This window comes from Vulpes lagopus, chromosome 13, assembly GCF_018345385.1.
Source record: "Vulpes lagopus strain Blue_001 chromosome 13, ASM1834538v1, whole genome shotgun sequence".
NCBI classification, from domain to species: Eukaryota; Metazoa; Chordata; class Mammalia; order Carnivora; family Canidae; genus Vulpes; species Vulpes lagopus.
The window spans coordinates 39291319-39308305 of NC_054836.1; the positions used below are offsets into that span (position 1 = coordinate 39291319).

At 38.5% G+C, this 16987-nt stretch overlaps 1 protein-coding gene across 4 annotated transcripts; it reads left to right on the forward strand.

Annotated features, from left to right (window-relative positions):
• The first annotated feature begins 62 nt into the window (after positions 1 to 62).
• Positions 63 to 11661, forward strand: CBX3 (chromobox 3). Of its 4 annotated transcripts, none has more exons than XM_041727358.1 (7): positions 64 to 708; positions 2188 to 2239; positions 5119 to 5261; positions 7594 to 7756; positions 8592 to 8654; positions 9902 to 9996; positions 10339 to 11661. In XM_041727358.1, the coding sequence occupies exons 2-7, from the start codon at positions 2216 to 2218 to the stop codon at positions 10463 to 10465; spliced, it is 615 nt and encodes a 204-aa protein (XP_041583292.1). In that variant the 5' UTR covers positions 64 to 708; positions 2188 to 2215; the 3' UTR covers positions 10466 to 11661. The 4 variants fall into 4 exon arrangements, with proteins under 4 accessions (XP_041583295.1, XP_041583292.1, XP_041583291.1 ...); XM_041727357.1 differs by lacking the exon at positions 64 to 708 and adding an exon at positions 853 to 1002; XM_041727361.1 differs by lacking the exon at positions 2188 to 2239 and having other exon boundaries at positions 63 to 708.
• Positions 11662 to 16987: the final 5326 nt, after the last annotated feature.

Sequence of the window (16987 nt, forward strand, 5' to 3'; positions counted from 1 at the left end):
TGCTTGACGTCACTTGCGCAAGTGCCCTCCGTGAATCGCGGAAGGCTCGAGTGCTGCGTATTTTTCTTTCAGGGAATTGGAGCCAGCCCCCGCCTTAGCGCAGGGCAGGTGAGAAACGGTCGCGCAGTTTGAAATTAACGCTGCCGGGAGGAGCCTAACGCACGGCCCTAAAGTCCTGCCCCCCTCAACCCGGGGGGTGGTCCCTACTGTAAAGCCTCCGAGAATCCGCGCCGCTCCCCGCCCCCCGGCCTCCCGCCAGAATAATCTTTGTAGCCTCCCTCCGGGGACTTTCCTCCCCTAACCGCCCCCCCCCCGCCCCGCGCTGAGGACTGACTCGGCCCCTTCCGGAAACACCCGAAGCGACTTCTAGTCAACACGTCGTACTTCACGCTCCGCCGAGCTGACCCCGGCCAACGTCCCTGGGAGTAGACCCCTTCGGTTCGGGAGAGGTCTCTGGAGAGGGTGGCGCGAGGGGGCCTCTCCTCCTCAGCTCCCGGCTGCCCCCGCCCCAGTTTGCCTTCACTCCCTCACCCCTAGCGTTCGGAGGCACCCGCTTCTGGGGGCGAGGAAGTGGGCGGAGCCCGGTTTTGGCGCCAGGCGCTGCTGCTGCCAAACGGAGACGCCTCCGTCTGGAAGATCGGCCACCGTCCTCGCCTCTGCTTTCCTCTCCCTCCCCTCCGGGGACCACCCGGCGCCACGCCGCGAACGGTAAGTGCCGCGCCGCCGCCGCCGCCGCCTCCTCCCACCTGCCCCCGGGCTCGGGTTCCCGGCGGGCGCGGCGCGCGGCCCCTCCCCCCGCCGGGCGCGCGCGCCCGCCCGCCCCGCCCCTCGCGGCCGCCCGGCGTGGGCGGTGCCACCACCGCCTCCCCTCCCCCCTCCCTCCAGCGGCTGCCCGCCGCGCAGCGCCCCAGCCCCCTCCCCCTCGGATGTGGCTGGAGCTTGAGGCGCGCAGGGCCGGAGACGCCGCAGACCCGGGACCCGGAGCAGCTCGGAGGCGGTGAAGTCGGTGGCTTTCTTTCTCTCTCTGTCCCCTCGGTGGCGGTGCTTAAAACACCACCTGCGCCCCGGGGATTCCCCCGCACCCAGTTGCCTGCTTCCCGCCCTTCCCCGCCCGACCCCGAGTGGGGAGCCGGCGGGAAGCAGCGGGGAGGCGAGCGGAGACCCCGCGGCGGGCCTGGCGCCGGGCCTGCGCCCGGAGTTAGTGGGGGGGAGGGGGGAACCGAGACCGTCCTCGGAGGGCAGAGAGCCGCGGCGACAGCCTCCGTATTTCTAGACAAAGCGCATTTCCCTTTCCCCTCCCCCATCGGCGATCAAGCTGAGGGGCCCTCCCCGCCGCGGCCGCGGGTCGGCGGGCGACTCGGGCCTCCTGCGAGCGCGGCGCGTTCCCCGCATCAGCGCGGCCCGCTGTCCCGGGGCTGCGGCGGCCGCTCCGTTACGTGGCTGCGGCCGGGTGGGGGAGACCGCGGGCCCGGTGGTGCAGTGCCCTTGAGCCCCCGGGCCGCGGCCTTTGTTTCTCCCCGCGGATGGGCTGACCACGAGGCCCGCGCTCCCGGGTGGGGGGCGGGGGCCGGGCGTTCAGGCCTTGCTAAGCAGGGTGGGGCTTACGGGGCGCGGATAGAAGAGGTGGTTTGTTTTTTAAAAGTGGCACGAAATGGGATTAAAGCATTTCAAAATGTTTGTTTTTTTTCCCCCTTTCTCAGTTTTTAAACTAGTGATTAGAAAGGGAGAGGGTTTTTAAGAAACCAAGTTGGGGTTATATAGGCGCCTCTTTGGATTGTTAAAAGGTCTAGAGGGAAAATTCACGAAAATTTGTCGTTGTGATTGGGTGATCATGTCGAATTTGAACCAAATTATTTGGCCTTTTTTTTTTTTTTTTTAAGATGCTGGCTATGACTTAAGTGGGATTTAGATTGGAAACAATGTTTTTGCTATTTTTCCTTTTGTAAAACTGTCTCAGAAACCATTGTACCCAATAAGGTTTTCTAGACCTGATTGATGAGAACACTGATGTATCAGCAAGCATAGATTACTAATAATGCAGGAACTCAAATTTGCATCTCTGGATTTTGAGTACAAGTTTTATGATATATGATACATAGGTGGGGGTTGGAATCCAAACAAAACTTGTGTTTAGCTACCTTTTTTCTGTCGTGCAAACTTCTTTTTAACTGTCATGCATTTTTCTAGTAATAGCTCTTCAAGTCTGCAATAAAAAATGGCCTCCAATAAAACTACATTGGTAAGTTAATTAAAACCTAAAATATGTAAGGATCTAACTCCAATTTTTTTCTAAAATTATAACTTTGCATCTCTGTGGTTGAGATATTTACATCCACATGTATTTCCCAGTCCCCTTCCCCCCACCCCCTCCCCACCCCAGTGTTGTAATAAGGAGAGTTAGAGGCAAAAATGAAACCATTACTTAGAGATACTGCCTTGGCTTAATAGTGTCTTAATCCTTTTAAAGAAACCAAATCTTGAGAGGATAGCGCCATGAATTTTAGAGTGTTTTTGTCTTGAAATAAAAATAAACTTTTGCAACATGGAAGAACGATTAGAAGCATAGGCATACAATGCTGTAGAGCCTTTGCTCATTGGCATAACGGTCCCTAAATCACCCTATACTGAATTCTAGAGAAAAGTATTTTCAGTATTGCTAAATTTAAAGAACAGGTGTCTTAGACACCTAGATTAGGACAAAGGTCATTCAATCTTTGGAATTACTTTGCTCATGTCCTATTTCAAACTTGGTTATTCTAAAATACATAAATGCCTTAAATTCAAATCGTTGCAATTTTTTAAAATACAAAGTAAACAAAATCAGATACATGTCCAGGAAGAAGAGAGGACTAGATCTGGATATTTTGAGCAATTTTTTCTCTCCACTTTCTTAAACCACAAGTTTGCATTTTTGCACTTCATTAAAAGTTCCATGAATGTGGAAAGACCTTTGTATGTTCAGCCATCAAGTTCAGACTTTTTTAAAACACTGTGAAAGAGTCACATAAAAATCACGAAATTCCAAAGTTAATGGTTCTCACAGTGATTTTAACACATTTCATTAATAATTGCAATCCTGTTAAAGGTGAGTCTTACTATCTACATAGAGCAAAACCTTTGATTTGGGTTTGTATATTCTCCCCTTGAGTTTCACACAAAAAACACTGGTTTTTAATTTTTGCTATCATTAGGTTTAGGTTGCACGTGTAACTCAAATATCTTGGGAAACATTGAAATAAGAAATACAGAGTCTGTGGCACAAACGATTCCCATCAAAGCATCAGTGGAAAACACAAAGTATTTTCTGTGCCCCCTCAGGATTGAACTGTCCTTCAAATTCCATAAGTGGTAAACCAGAGTGTAGATAGATAATTGAATTGGCTCTATGGTTACCTGTGTTCTTCAGGTATTGGAAGGAGAAGGAATTAGCTGTCCCTGAGGCTTTGAGGATTGAGGATGAATAGAGATACAGAAAGCAAACATAGATGCTGCTTTTGCTTTGGCAAACAGTTCTGATAGTCCTCAGTGTCTGTTATATTCTTTGTTAAAGATTATAATTTGACAATTTTCAAAGTTTTTCTTAATCTAACTTTTCATTTTGAGAGATGAGATGTGTTAATTTAGATGGGAAAGTAGGTGAGTTTTCTTTTGAAAAGAAAAGGGTGAGTAGTTGTAACTTAGCTTATGAGTGTGACAGCAAATCCTTCGTTTTTTGTGCCAAGGGGTTTTTTTTTTTTTTTTTTTTTATCTTATTGGTGTTTGTTTTCACTTTCTGTGTTTTTGTTACCGTCTTTATTAATCTCTTACCTTCATGAGCAGAGCTAGTTTATCGTTTAGGATCAGTATCTAATAGGTTTTCATGTGCCACAGTTTTTCTTTTCTCTTGGTACCATTCCTTGTACTGTATAGAAGCAAAAGCTCTGACTGGTTGCAATATCCAAGTGTCTTGACTAATAAAAATTACAAGAAAAAAAGAAAATTGTAAGGCCTGACTTGGAGATGATATCCAACAAAATCAGATGTTTGCTTGGTTACATTAAATTCTAGATAATTTTAATTTTTTATAAGTATACACTTCGAAATACATAATATCTTTCTGCAGTCTTGAGGTATTGCTATTGTTGCTTTTCTGCTTGTATGCTGTATTGAGAGGTGATTTTAATGACTAGGTAATTGTTTTTTTAATAGTACTCCTGAAATTATTTTAAAATTAAAATAACATTTGAGATTTTCCACTTTTAGTCTCTTCTAATTAACAATTTCAGTTTTTTGTTTTATCTGCTTTCAGTTTTCATGACTTAGTGGAAAGTCATGGTTTTAGCTTGGTCTTTTGGCTTTTCTTACAGTGTTACACAAAAAGAAAAAATAACCAAAAAACTGGTTTAAACTGAATTTACAAAATTTAGACTCTTGACAAAGAAGGATATTCACATTAGAGAATTAAAATGATCCCGTATTTTGGCCTCTTCAAGAGACAGTATAACTTTGTTCCATGTGATCTATACAGAAATTATGGAACAATAGTAGTGTCCATTTTAACCTATTCATGGTCTCCTTAGTTGACTCTGCAGTTGGTCTCAGGATTCTGAACTGTGTTTTCATTCTGCACTTAACCTCTTTCTGTATAATCGAGACTTTTAACATTGGTGTTTATACTGAGAAAGGGGGTTATTAATGTTTGGGGCTGTAGTTTTAATGGAACTGTGGTTCACTAAATAAGCCCTATCATTAATAATTACTCTCATTGTATCATTCTCTAATACCTTCTACTTGTTTGTTGTTGTGTTGTAATTAAAATGAGTGCAAACTCAAGTACATGTGGTTTTGTACACAGATAAGACATTAATTTAGAAAAAATAACAGTATTTTTTAGATCTTGTTTTTTATTGTATTATTTCAGCGAAGGGGGTGGGCGATAGGTGTGAACTAAAATGGAATTAAATATTCCTTTTTATTATCTGTTGACTTTTATCTTTTCAGAATGTGTCTGCCCTGGGATATAGAAGTAAAAATTATAGATGTCAAACGTAACAATAAAGTAAATGATTTAGCCTTAAAAATGTACTTAAAAGCTTAAAAAGAAAATGTTTCTTAAATCTCTCTTTTGTTTTATTTTAGCAAAAAATGGGAAAGAAACAGAATGGAAAGAGTAAAAAAGTAGAAGAGGCGGAGCCTGAAGAATTTGTGGTGGAAAAAGTACTGGACCGCCGTGTAGTGAATGGGAAGGTGGAGTATTTCCTGAAGTGGAAGGGATTTACAGAGTAAGAAACCTGGTGCTCTTACTATGTTTAACTACACGCACTGACATTTAAAATTTGCTTTTAGTCAGGTTTTAAAAATCAGTTTCTTCATAGATTGGTTTACATATAAAGACATCTTTGATCCAGGGTAATTTGAAATCTGTTTAAAAAACAGGCACATATTTAGCCTGTAATTGTAACCAAGTAGATTTGAAATTAGTTGATTGCCTTGGAGTTAAATTTACAGGAGTGCAGTTTACTATGTAATGCATTTTATGTATTAATTAGAATATTGTATTGATCTTATTTTTTTTACATACAGAGGGCAATAAAAATATTGAAGCTACAGATATATATACGTAAAGTAGACTGATGGGTGTCAGAAAAAAGTGCTTGTCATTCAGGACTTAACACTATGTACTTAAGGTTTACTGTGTCCTAATCTCTTTAGGAAGTGATGGGGGCATTTTTAAGCTCCTTAGTTCTTTTTATGTGTTCCTTGTTACTAATTGCTCTCCTACTTTTTATGTTAGTAGTATTGTGAATAACTCATGCAGAAATTCCATTCTTAGTCTTAACTTTTATAAATTGCTAAATCTACTTGGATTCTTCTGCTTTATACCATAAAACAGCAAGGCTCTGTGGTCTGTGACATACTGAAAATGGATAGCTAGAGACAGACAAATAGTTTTCTGAGCATGGTGAAGATGGGGGAGCCTGCTAGTCAAATAATCAGGCTTCGAATATCTGTTATCTACTACTTGCTGCCTCCATAGCATTTTGGGAATTACAAGTTGAGTGGAAGATTAAAGATTTATTTTATACTTCCAGTGTCCTTAGTTGAGCTTGAAAGTATGTAAGTTCATAGTTTGCCACTAGAAAAATTTCCTGCAGATAGCAGAACAAAGTAAGTCTGAACTATTTTAAAATTATATTTAACCAGTATTCCAAAGAATTGATTACCTTCATATGATAGGTTTTTTGTTGTTTGTTTTGGAATCTCATGAGACATTAAATGCTGTTTGTCTTTGTCCAGCCCATCAAAATGTTAAGAAACTTAGCTCCTTTTCTCCTTTCTCCCAAACTTAAGGCCATTTAGTTATGATAGAACCTGCTATGTGCATTACAATGTGTTAGGTAATACACAAGTCTATAGTGAGAGTAACGCTATAAAATGGAGGCTCTACTTCAACTCTTAGGTTCTCCTGTATCCTCTGATTTCAGGTTTGCCAGTTTTAGTGTCTCCACATTATCAAAACACCGGAGTTATAACCAGAAGTTAACAATATCTTTCTTTTTCAACATCTCTAAAATGATTAATTTCATTCTTTCTTGTTCTGTGAAGACTTTGATCAGAGCACAACACAAAGGTAGCAAGCCTAGGGGGTACCTGGATGGCTCAGTCAATAAAGCATGCTATTCTTGATCTTGGGGTCGCAAATTTGAGCTCCACATTGGGCATAGAGTTGTTGTTGTTGTTTTTAAGTGCTTTTTCTCACTAGTGTAGGCTTACCTAACTTTCATATTTAGGAATTGATACTCGTTTACTTTCTGGTCCTTCTGAAAAACACATGAAAATGGTCATCTCAACATTATATCAGGGGTTGCCAAACTTTTCCTTTAAATAATCATGTAGTTAATACTTTAGGCTTTATGGGCTGAAGATCTCACAATTACTCAACTCTGCACCATGGTACAAAAGCAGCAGTACACACTATGTTAAACAAATGAGCATGGCTGTGTTCTAATGGTATTTTGTTTATGGGACCTGAAATTCAAATTTCCTTTAATCATTTTGAGATTTTTTTTCCCCAACCAATTAAAAATGTAAAGAACATTCTTAGTTTATCCAACATACAAAAGCTGAATTTGACTTTCCAGTTGCCAGCCTCTGCTTTTTATCACTGCCCAATTTCAGCACCAGCAGAAATTGAAAATAACTGTCTCACATGAGAATTTTTGTGTTTTCAGACAGGGTGTTGGAGGTCCCAACTGGAGGCGTAGTCCACCTGATCTGATAAAGTAATTTAGGGTGGGAATAGGGGATCCTCACTTTTAAAAAGCCTTTGCAGAGAAATTCTGAAGTGGGTTGTCTGTGTAACTTGGAAAAATATTGGCTGCAATTATTTTGCTAGAGTCAGGTACAGTTAACTTGGAAGTAATACAGTAGACTGCAGACTTATTGGAGTCTTATACAGGAAGTATAGGCAGATTCTCTCAAAAGAATATGGGGCTAGGGAGGAAATGGTAAGCATCTCCATTATGGCACTTATTTCAGATATATTTTAAATGAATGTAGATGATGGCAATGAATCATATTTAATTGAATTTTTTTTTTTTAAACTGAACCCAGTGCTGACAATACTTGGGAACCTGAAGAAAATTTAGATTGTCCAGAGTTAATTGAAGCATTTCTTAATTCTCAAAAAGCTGGTAAAGAAAAAGATGGTACAAAAAGAAAATCTTTATCTGACAGCGAATCTGATGATAGCAAATCAAAGAAGAAAAGAGATGCTGTAAGTATAAAATACTGCCCAGCAGACTGACTTTATAAAAGGTTGATGGCTTGACTATTAAAATACGTTTAAAATACTTCTAAAAATTCAGATAGTCTTAAAATCATTTAAAAGTTTTTTTAAAAATGTTTAATATTTAGGACAAAAAGGATAGGCATGATCTAGCATACATCATAGAAATGTTCAGTAAGCGCTTAAACCACTTAAATTGTTGTGCTAGTGTTATTTTGAGTAGATTCATGGATTTAATCCTGATAAGACCCATTTCCTGTGATCCTGGATTGGCCTTCTTAAACACAATGAACACAAAGATTAGATCATTACAATCCCTTACAATACAGTAAAAACAATCCACATAGCACATCCTGATTATGCACTGCTAGTGGCATTGACCAACAGAACATACTCTCACATGTGCTCTTTGTTTGTTGTCAGAGTATTGCCAAACAACATTTTTATTTTGAAATATATAATCTTTGGTAATAGAAATTTTTTCATGTTTTTGTGGTGTGAGTTGAGATAGCTGGTTCATTCACTACAGGAGTATTTTGATCCAGTCTTTGCTTCATGAATGTCTCCGTGGCTTTGGGCAAAACACATAACTCCTTGCTTATACCCTCAACTCCAAAACAGATTGTATTTACCGTGTTTGCTGGCGATTTGGGAAAGGGTCTTGATTCTGAATTGAGAACTAAACCTAAAATACAGATTCATTGATAAGGTCTTTGGATTTAAAATTTGATCATTTGAAGTAGATGTCAAGTAGTTTATAGATAATCTGTTAAATCTTCATGGCAGGTCTGCTAAGATTATAGGTATTATCCCCATTTTCCAGATGAGAAGCAGAGAGGTTGACTACAAATTTGGTTCTGGATGCTTTAGCAGCCAAAGCGAAAAGGTAACAATGTTAAGAATCCATATGCATAAATTGAAAGTCAGCCATATATTCAACAGAAGTGCTATTTAATAACAGTAGTTACCCTACATTGAACCCTTACAATGTGCCCAGCAGTGTGCATTTTATGTACTATAAAGTGTCTTTGAGACCAATAGTAGTAGTATTCCTGTTTTATAGGTAATGAACCTGAAACCATAGAGAGATTAACTTAACTTGCCCAAAGCCACACAGTAAAGGTTAGAGTCCTCATTCTAACCCAGGTAATCTGACTCCAGAACCTGGGATATTGACATAAAAAGTCTAGTAGGGAGAAGAGATTTATTAATCTAAGCAGTTCCCAAACTTTTTTGGTCTCAGAACCCCTTCAAAACTCTGGAGTGTTACTGAGAATCCCAGAGAACTTTTATTTATATGTGTATGACCATCAATACTAATTACTAGAAATTAAATTTCTAAAATATCTGTGTAGTTGGTAAAGAATGACAAATTGCATTGAATGTTCATAACTTTTCATGAAAAATAAGAGTGGCATTTTGCATCTTTGCAAATCTTTTCAGTGTCTAGCTTAAGAGTTCTACTTCTGCATTTGATTTGCTGTCTTACATTGTTTGGTGAAGGCAAATGAAGATAATCTAAAGCCAAAGATAAATGAAAGGAGGGGACCTTGCAGATGAACAGACACCCATCAAAGGTCTCAGGGACCCCCCCTTGTTTCCTCAGACATCAAAATTTAGAACCACTGGTTTATGCTAAGTATTTTTTAAGGTTTTTTATAATACACATTGATTACAATACTGATTAATCTGAGTTTTGAAGTTTTTATTTATTGCTATTGTATTTTGTGTGTGCTTTTAAAAACGGTAATTTAAACTAATTCCTAAAAGTGATTTGAAATACTAACTTTAAAGAATTTATCATTATTGATGAGTTAGCAGAAATAAAGGGATTAATTCTTTGTGTGCCTACCCAATTCTGTCTTTTGATATTTTAGGATAAAGAAAGGTATTTTTCTTGCCTTGAGATTCATAATATTTGTAGATATCTGGATTTGTTTTTTCTTGCAAGGTTAATGGAAATTACAGTGTGTTTTAGTTCTAAATAAGGGTTCTTTGTCCTGTCCTTTCTTTTTCACTTTCATTTGAAAGCTATATTTCATGAAAACAAATTGAAAGTTGTTATTATTCGTTTGTAATATGGAAAATGCGTGAAACACCTATGTAAATAGTCACTTAATGTCTTTTAATCAGGCTGATAAACCAAGAGGCTTTGCCAGAGGTCTTGATCCTGAACGAATAATTGGTGCCACAGACAGCAGTGGAGAATTAATGTTTCTCATGAAATGGTAAGTGTACAGATGATTGCTGTCCTTTTTTAAAAGTAAGAATAGATTTTCTTTTTACACTTGTAAAGACTTTTCTATAAAAGGTTTCATAGTTTTCATCATTAGAGAATATCAGCTGAAAAGATAATTCTAGTTTTTTGCTGTTTCCGTTTTTAAACCAAAGATTGGCCTGTTCTGAATAATGTAGTTTTATTGGAACACAGCCACAAGGATCACATAACCCTTCTTGAAGCACCTTTTGATTAAATTATGATAATTTTTTTATTTTTTAAGTGAAACATTCTCAGTTGACCAAAAACAATTGAGACTTTTGACTAAACATTTTTTTTTTCCTCACAACAGGAAAGATTCAGATGAGGCAGACTTGGTGCTGGCAAAAGAGGCAAATATGAAGTGTCCTCAGATCGTAATTGCATTTTATGAAGAGAGACTAACTTGGCATTCTTGTCCAGAAGATGAAGCTCAATAATTGTTTGCGTTGCTTTTTATATATATTTATATATATATATAAAATCTGGGTCTTTGTTTTTTGGTTTATTAGTGTGAAGAAATAACATTCTAATGAAAATCAAGTTTGATATGTTTGTTTTGAAGTAGTATTGGGGGAGTTGTTGGGGTTTTTTGCATCTATAGCACTGGTTACTTTGAACAAATAAAAGCTTTCTGTAGTTGTTTCCTTTATCAGAAAAGAATATTTGAGACCATGGCATATTATCCCCCTGCATCAGAGAACACCTTTTCTAAATGTTGGGGGAAATCTTCATAGTTGTTACTCAGTCAGAATTTGTGTTTAACTCCTATATGCCTAAGGACCATTCTGGGTTTTTTGTTTATTTAGGGCTTTTTGTGTGTATACTTAAAAGTACATACATAAGTGGTTTTCTTTTCTTTTTGTTATTTTTGAAACATTCACCAAAACAAAAACAGCATTTTATAACCATGGATAAGGCCATGTTTCTGGGATGCTATCATTTTCAGCAGCTTAAGAAATAAATCACTTAAAGTTACATTGAAATTTTTCCTGAAGCCTTAACCTTTCAAATTTTGTAATTAATTGGACAATTTAAATATAATGTAGAGAGTTTAAATTGGACAATTTAAAAGCAGCCATATCAGAATCCATATCCCTAGTTACAGTCACATAAATGCAAGTTTATTTGCAAGATCCTTGAAAGGAAAATTTTAATCACCACCAACAACCTCCCCACCCAGAGGGCAAAACTAGACAAGTTTTGGTGTACTTTAGGTAAGCAAAACTTAGTTAAATGATATTTAAAGGTTCCTTCTAGTGAACCATTCCTTTTCAAGAAGTTGAAAACCCTTGTGCTGTATTGACTAAAAGGTCATGATTCATGGAGCGTCTAAGACTTCGTTCATGGGTACCTGATCATAACCAGGTGGTTAGAAATGTTTTGCAATTTAGCACCTGCTGGAATAAATGGGTGGACAGACTTCTATAATCCAAATTTTTGACCTGCATGTTTTTTCTTCACCCCAACTCATTCCTAACATGTAGGCTCAATCTTCTCAGTATTTGAACTACTGGTTCAGCAGAAACCAGGAAAAACGATAACTTTGTAGTCAGAATGTTATCCAACTGTATATTGTTTACTTTATTGTAAATACTGGTAAACAGTGGTCAATAAATAGTTTTATATTCCTTTATGTGATTAGACTTTTCTTTAAAATCTGACTGTCTTTCTAGTCGGAGTAGAACCACCTTTGAATCATCTTCATGTTTATAAATAACACTAAAGCATTAGAATCCATATCTTAGATCTTTTGAGCTGAGCAGTTTCAAACTTATTAGAATATGTATTTCCACAAAAATGAGAATTAATTTCTTTGATGCCTGAGAGGAATCTGCTTCAATAAACTGAAATTTTATTTTTTTTACAATTTTTTTTTAATTTATTTATGATAGGCACACAGTGAGAGAGAGAGGCAGAGACACAGGCAGAGGGAGAAACAGGCTCCATGCACTGGGAGCCCGACGTGGGATTCGATCCCGGGTCTCCAGGATCGCGCCCTGGGCCAAAGGCAGGCGCCAAACCGCTGCGCCACCCAGGGATCCCAATAAACTGAAATTTTAATACTTAGAATCTAGTTTGTTGAAACTGCCATCTGAAAAAAGTTACTCTGATAGGACTGATCGGCTGTGATGGACACATTTCTACTAATTTTCCAAAATCCTTACAGAGAAATCATTTTGCAATATAAATATTTAATCATGTTGTATACCTGAAACTGATAGGTAATATACCAATTTATACCTCAATTTAGAAAACTAAAAAAAGGAAATCTTACCTATACTAAGCTGTTTATTATTTACATTTATGTACTGAGTATTGCTCTCAGCAGTGGGTTCATAGATGGTACTGAACTCCCTGTTTGTACCAGAAATTGATGGCCCCTATATTAAACTTTAGTAAGGGCATTTCTGGAAACAATATTGTCCTCCTATTACTTGTATTGTCCTTTATTATGTTGTATGTTTCTTATTGTAAAAAATTGCATCAAGCTTAATGGCTTTAAACAACACATTTATTATCGGTTCTGGAGGTCAGAACTCTAATTTGTCTCACTGACCTGAAAAGGTATCCGCAGGACTGGTTCTTTCTCAAGGTTCTAGTGGCAAAATCTGTTTCCTTATCTTTTCAGTAGCACAGCTGGCTGCTGTTATGATGATTCCCCAATTTAACCAACTGCTGTAGGTAGGTTATTTGTAGTTTTCTTGCTGTTGTTAATGTAGTGAACCTTCTTACATAAAATGTATAGTGGCCCTTAAATGGATAATTTCAATATATTACTGAAGTTAAGCTTGCAGTGATTATTCTCCCCATTGGTCACCATTATCATATATACTCACATATACTATAATAATACTGATCTTTTTTTTCTTAGCCAGTCTGATGGTTTCATGTTTTAATTTGTCAGGTCTGTGATCTTTCTGAACTTTCTTTTCATGCTTAATGACTGTTTCTGTTTCCTCATCTATAAATCGCCAACTTCACAAAAATTTTTAATTGGTAGGAGTTCTTGTAGTAAGAATATTAACACTTAATTTTGTGTTGCAAATATTTTTTCCCATTGTCTATATTTTGACATAAATGGTATCTTTTGTACCTTTTTAAAATTTTTATATGGTCAAGTCTTGTCAGTTTTTGCATCTTCTGGATTTCCTATCTTGTTTAAATATATTTCTCCCATCCTGAAGTTGAAATTGTATGGATAGTCTTTTAAATTTTCCTCATTTTCATTGTCATTTTTTTTTTGTTTGTTTGTTTTTCTTCTTTTTTTTTTCTTTTTTTTTCATTGTCATTTTTATAGTAAAGTCTTTAACAGATTTTGTTAGATATTATTATGAAAATTTCTGATTTTTTTTTTTAACCCCAAGATGGACATCAATACCTCTGAAGAAGTGAAATGTGTAGGTAACAAAGTTTGCCTGATCCTATGGATCAAAGAAAACCATATGCACCATATGCCCCTACAAAAATGTTGGTCAGCATTTAAAACTAAAGTTTTTCAGGGCACCTGGGTGGCTCAGCCAGTTACACAACTGCTTTTGGCTCAGGTTATGATCCCAGGGTTCTGAGATGGAGTCTCATGTCGGGTTCCCTGCTCAGTAAGGAGTCTGCTTCTCCCTCTCTGGCCTGCAGGTCTCCCTGCTTGTGCTGTCTAAAAACCTTTAAATAAATAAAACAAGTTTTTGTTTTTTTTTTTTCTCCTAAAGGGCCTGGAATCTTTGAGATACCTGGATAAGTTTTAGTGTGGCAAGACCCCTGAGTTTAATACCATTGAGAACAGAAGGGGACACTGACCTGAATTTATTACCATTACCAATAAGCAACTTTTATTTTTTAAGATTTTATTTATTCATAGAGACACAGCTAGAGAGAGAGAGGCAGAGACACAGGCAGAGGGAGAGAAGCAGGCACCATGCAGGGAGCCTGATGGTGGGACTTGATCCCTGGTCTCCAGGATCAGGCCCCGGGCTGAAGGTGGCACCAAACCGCTAAGCCACTGGGGCTGCCCCAATAAGCAACTTTTAAAACCTGAAGTTTTAATATTGTGATCCCTCTACTACTCCCTTTCCCCCATGCTTTGCTTTTTTGTTGGAAAATGAATTCTATATCCCTTGTTCGTGAGCCAGAAATCTGGGTTTTCACAGGACGTGATACTTGATTCTGCTCATGTATTAATGTACTAAACAATGTGGCTAGTAGTGGAACGTATGAAAATCAGTAAGAGGGCAGCCTGGATGGCTCAGCATTTGGTGCCTGCCTTTGGCCCAGGGTCTGATCCTGGGGACCCAAGATCGAGTCCCACATTGGGCTCCCTGCGTGGAGCCTGCTTCTCCCTCTCTCTGTGTGTCTAATGAATAAATAAATAAAATCTAAAAAAAAAAAAAAAAATCAGTAAGGGAAAGTAGTCCTTTAAGGTAACTGTTAAGATTTAAATATACAATCTTCCTCTTTCAAGTTTGAACGTTAAATAAGCAATGAAGATACATGTTGGAAAGAAATGTAAGGAAATCATGAGTTTGAGCTTGATTATATTTTCCTTTTCTGTCAACAACTCAGGTTTGTTTTGGCTTAAACACCCCACAAATGAGCTTATAGTTAGGCTCATATGTTGGCTACATTCCCTAAAAGGATAAGGAAGAGAAGTTCCTACTTTTACTTTAAAATTTGTATGTGTGTGTTTTAATGGATGAGGCTGAATAAGCTGTCTTAAGTTATATTTGATTCTTATGCATTATTTTTATGTTTTATGAAAATTGGGTATCAAGCCAAAGAATAATACACAGTGGAAGGGGAATAATATGTGTATTTGTATATAACCCATAAGCTACATCAACTCTCATATGTTCTCTGATGAATAAATGAATTTATACCTTTGAATATTCACCAAAGAGATTTTAGCAAAGCTCTAGTAGTTGATTTGTTACAAAGAAGTTGATTCTTGGGCAACCCCAGTGGCTCAGCAGTTTAGCACCACCTTCAGCCCAGGGTGTGATCCTGGAGTCCCAGGATAGAGTCCCACGTCGGGCTCCCTGCATGGAGCCTGCTTCTCCCTCTACCTGTGTCTCTGCCTCTCCCTCTCTCTCTCTGTTTCTCATGAATAAATAAACATATTTTTCTTAAAGTTGATTCTGAATGTAGTATAGTGTGTGATGCTTTTCAAATACATGGCAGTCCCTAATATATCTGCTAATAGAGAATAATCAAGGAGGGGGAATTGAAGGCTTGGTTTTGGGGGGTGAGGTTTTGTGTGTGTGAGCTAAGAATTTGTTATGTTGCAAAATGTCTGCAGGCAATCATATAGGTTACCTGGAGAAGTAAAAAAATAAATCGTATTCATTTAAAACCTTTTTTCATCACAGTTCATGTTTTTGCTATAAAAGCAATGAAAATCTCCATGAGCACATATAAGAGTTTTTTTAGTTCAAAAGAAATACTAACAATTGAATACTGTGGTGTTTTTCTTTCTTTCTTTTTTTTTTTTTTTTAAGATTTTTATTCATGAGAGATACAGAGAGAGAGAGTCAGAGACACAGTCAGAGGGAGAAGCAGGCTCCATGCAGGGAGCCCGACGTGGTACTTGATCCCAGGTCTCAAGGATCACATCCTGGGCTGAAAGGTGCGCTAAACCGCTGAGCCACCCGGGCTGCCCACTGTGGTGTTTTTCATACTTCATCTTCAAATTCCCTATGTGGGATAGGTATGATTGACCCCATTTTACAGATGGGGTCACTAGGTAAAACACTAGTGTGTTTCAGCGTAGATACTAGAGTACAAAAAGGTCAAAGAAAGTTAAGGCCATTTGTATGAACTAGGGCATTAGCTGTGGGAAAAAGAGAAGGGGACTGGTTTGAAGATCAGGTTTTGTCCATTGCAACTGCCCAATATGTGTTTGCACAAGAAAGAGGTTTGGGATCTAAAAGGTGATATGGAAGTTGGGAAGAAGGATCCAGAATGACTCCCAAGATTTCATTTCATCTTCTATGGATGAAAATCTCATTTGGTGAAAAAGGGAAGGGAAACAAGTTTGATGAGGAAGATAAAGTGGCTTTGATACTTAGATTGAGATATTCCTTTTGACTGCTTTGATTAGTGTATTACTTAGTATACCTACAATGCAAATTACATAATTTGGCTGAAGGTGCAAGATACCCAACTCAAACTTGCTTTGATAAGCGAAATTGCTCACTGGCTTAGAGAATAGTGGTTCAGAGCACTGGCTCTGGAGTGTGACTCCATGGGTTTGAATCCCAGCTCAGCTGTTACAATTACTTAACCTCCCGATGGCTCAGAATTTTCTATAAAGCTGGGAGGACGGAATAATGGTATTTATCTCCTGGGGTTTTCAAGATTAAATGAGAAATGAAAAATACCTGGAGCTGAATGTCTAGCACTTAATTAGGACAAATTAAATCATTGCCAGTCTCCCCTGTAAGCCTCAGGGTGTCTGGGACCCTGGACTGGCACAATCCCAAGATGGGCCATCTCTGATTGTAGGCTCTCTTCTCTGGAACCAATCTCCACAAATCAAAAACAGAAGTGATAACAGCACCCAAATCCCCAAACCTGTCTCTAAGACGAAATTGAGGTTTTCTCTCTCTGCTGTCCAAGAGTCCTTTACAGGATCTGAATGACCTGGCTTGGGTCAGATGCCCTCTCTGGAACAACCAACTGTAACCAGATGTGTGGGGAACTATAGTTGGATCAATTGCCAGAAGAGTGCTTTCCAGAAAAAGGTGTATGCTTTATTATAAACAAAATGTATAACTAATGCAAAGAATTTCAGCCAATTTGAAAGCACCTTCTTTTTAGAAAACTTCTAATGTGAATGGTTTTCAATGTCCTGAAACATAGTAGAACTTAGCAACTCTTCCCTTTTTTTCAAATGAAGATTGAAATCTGCCCTTTTCCTTAAATTTGAGTTTTGGGAAAAAATTGACTTAGGAGAGCAGAACAAGAACATT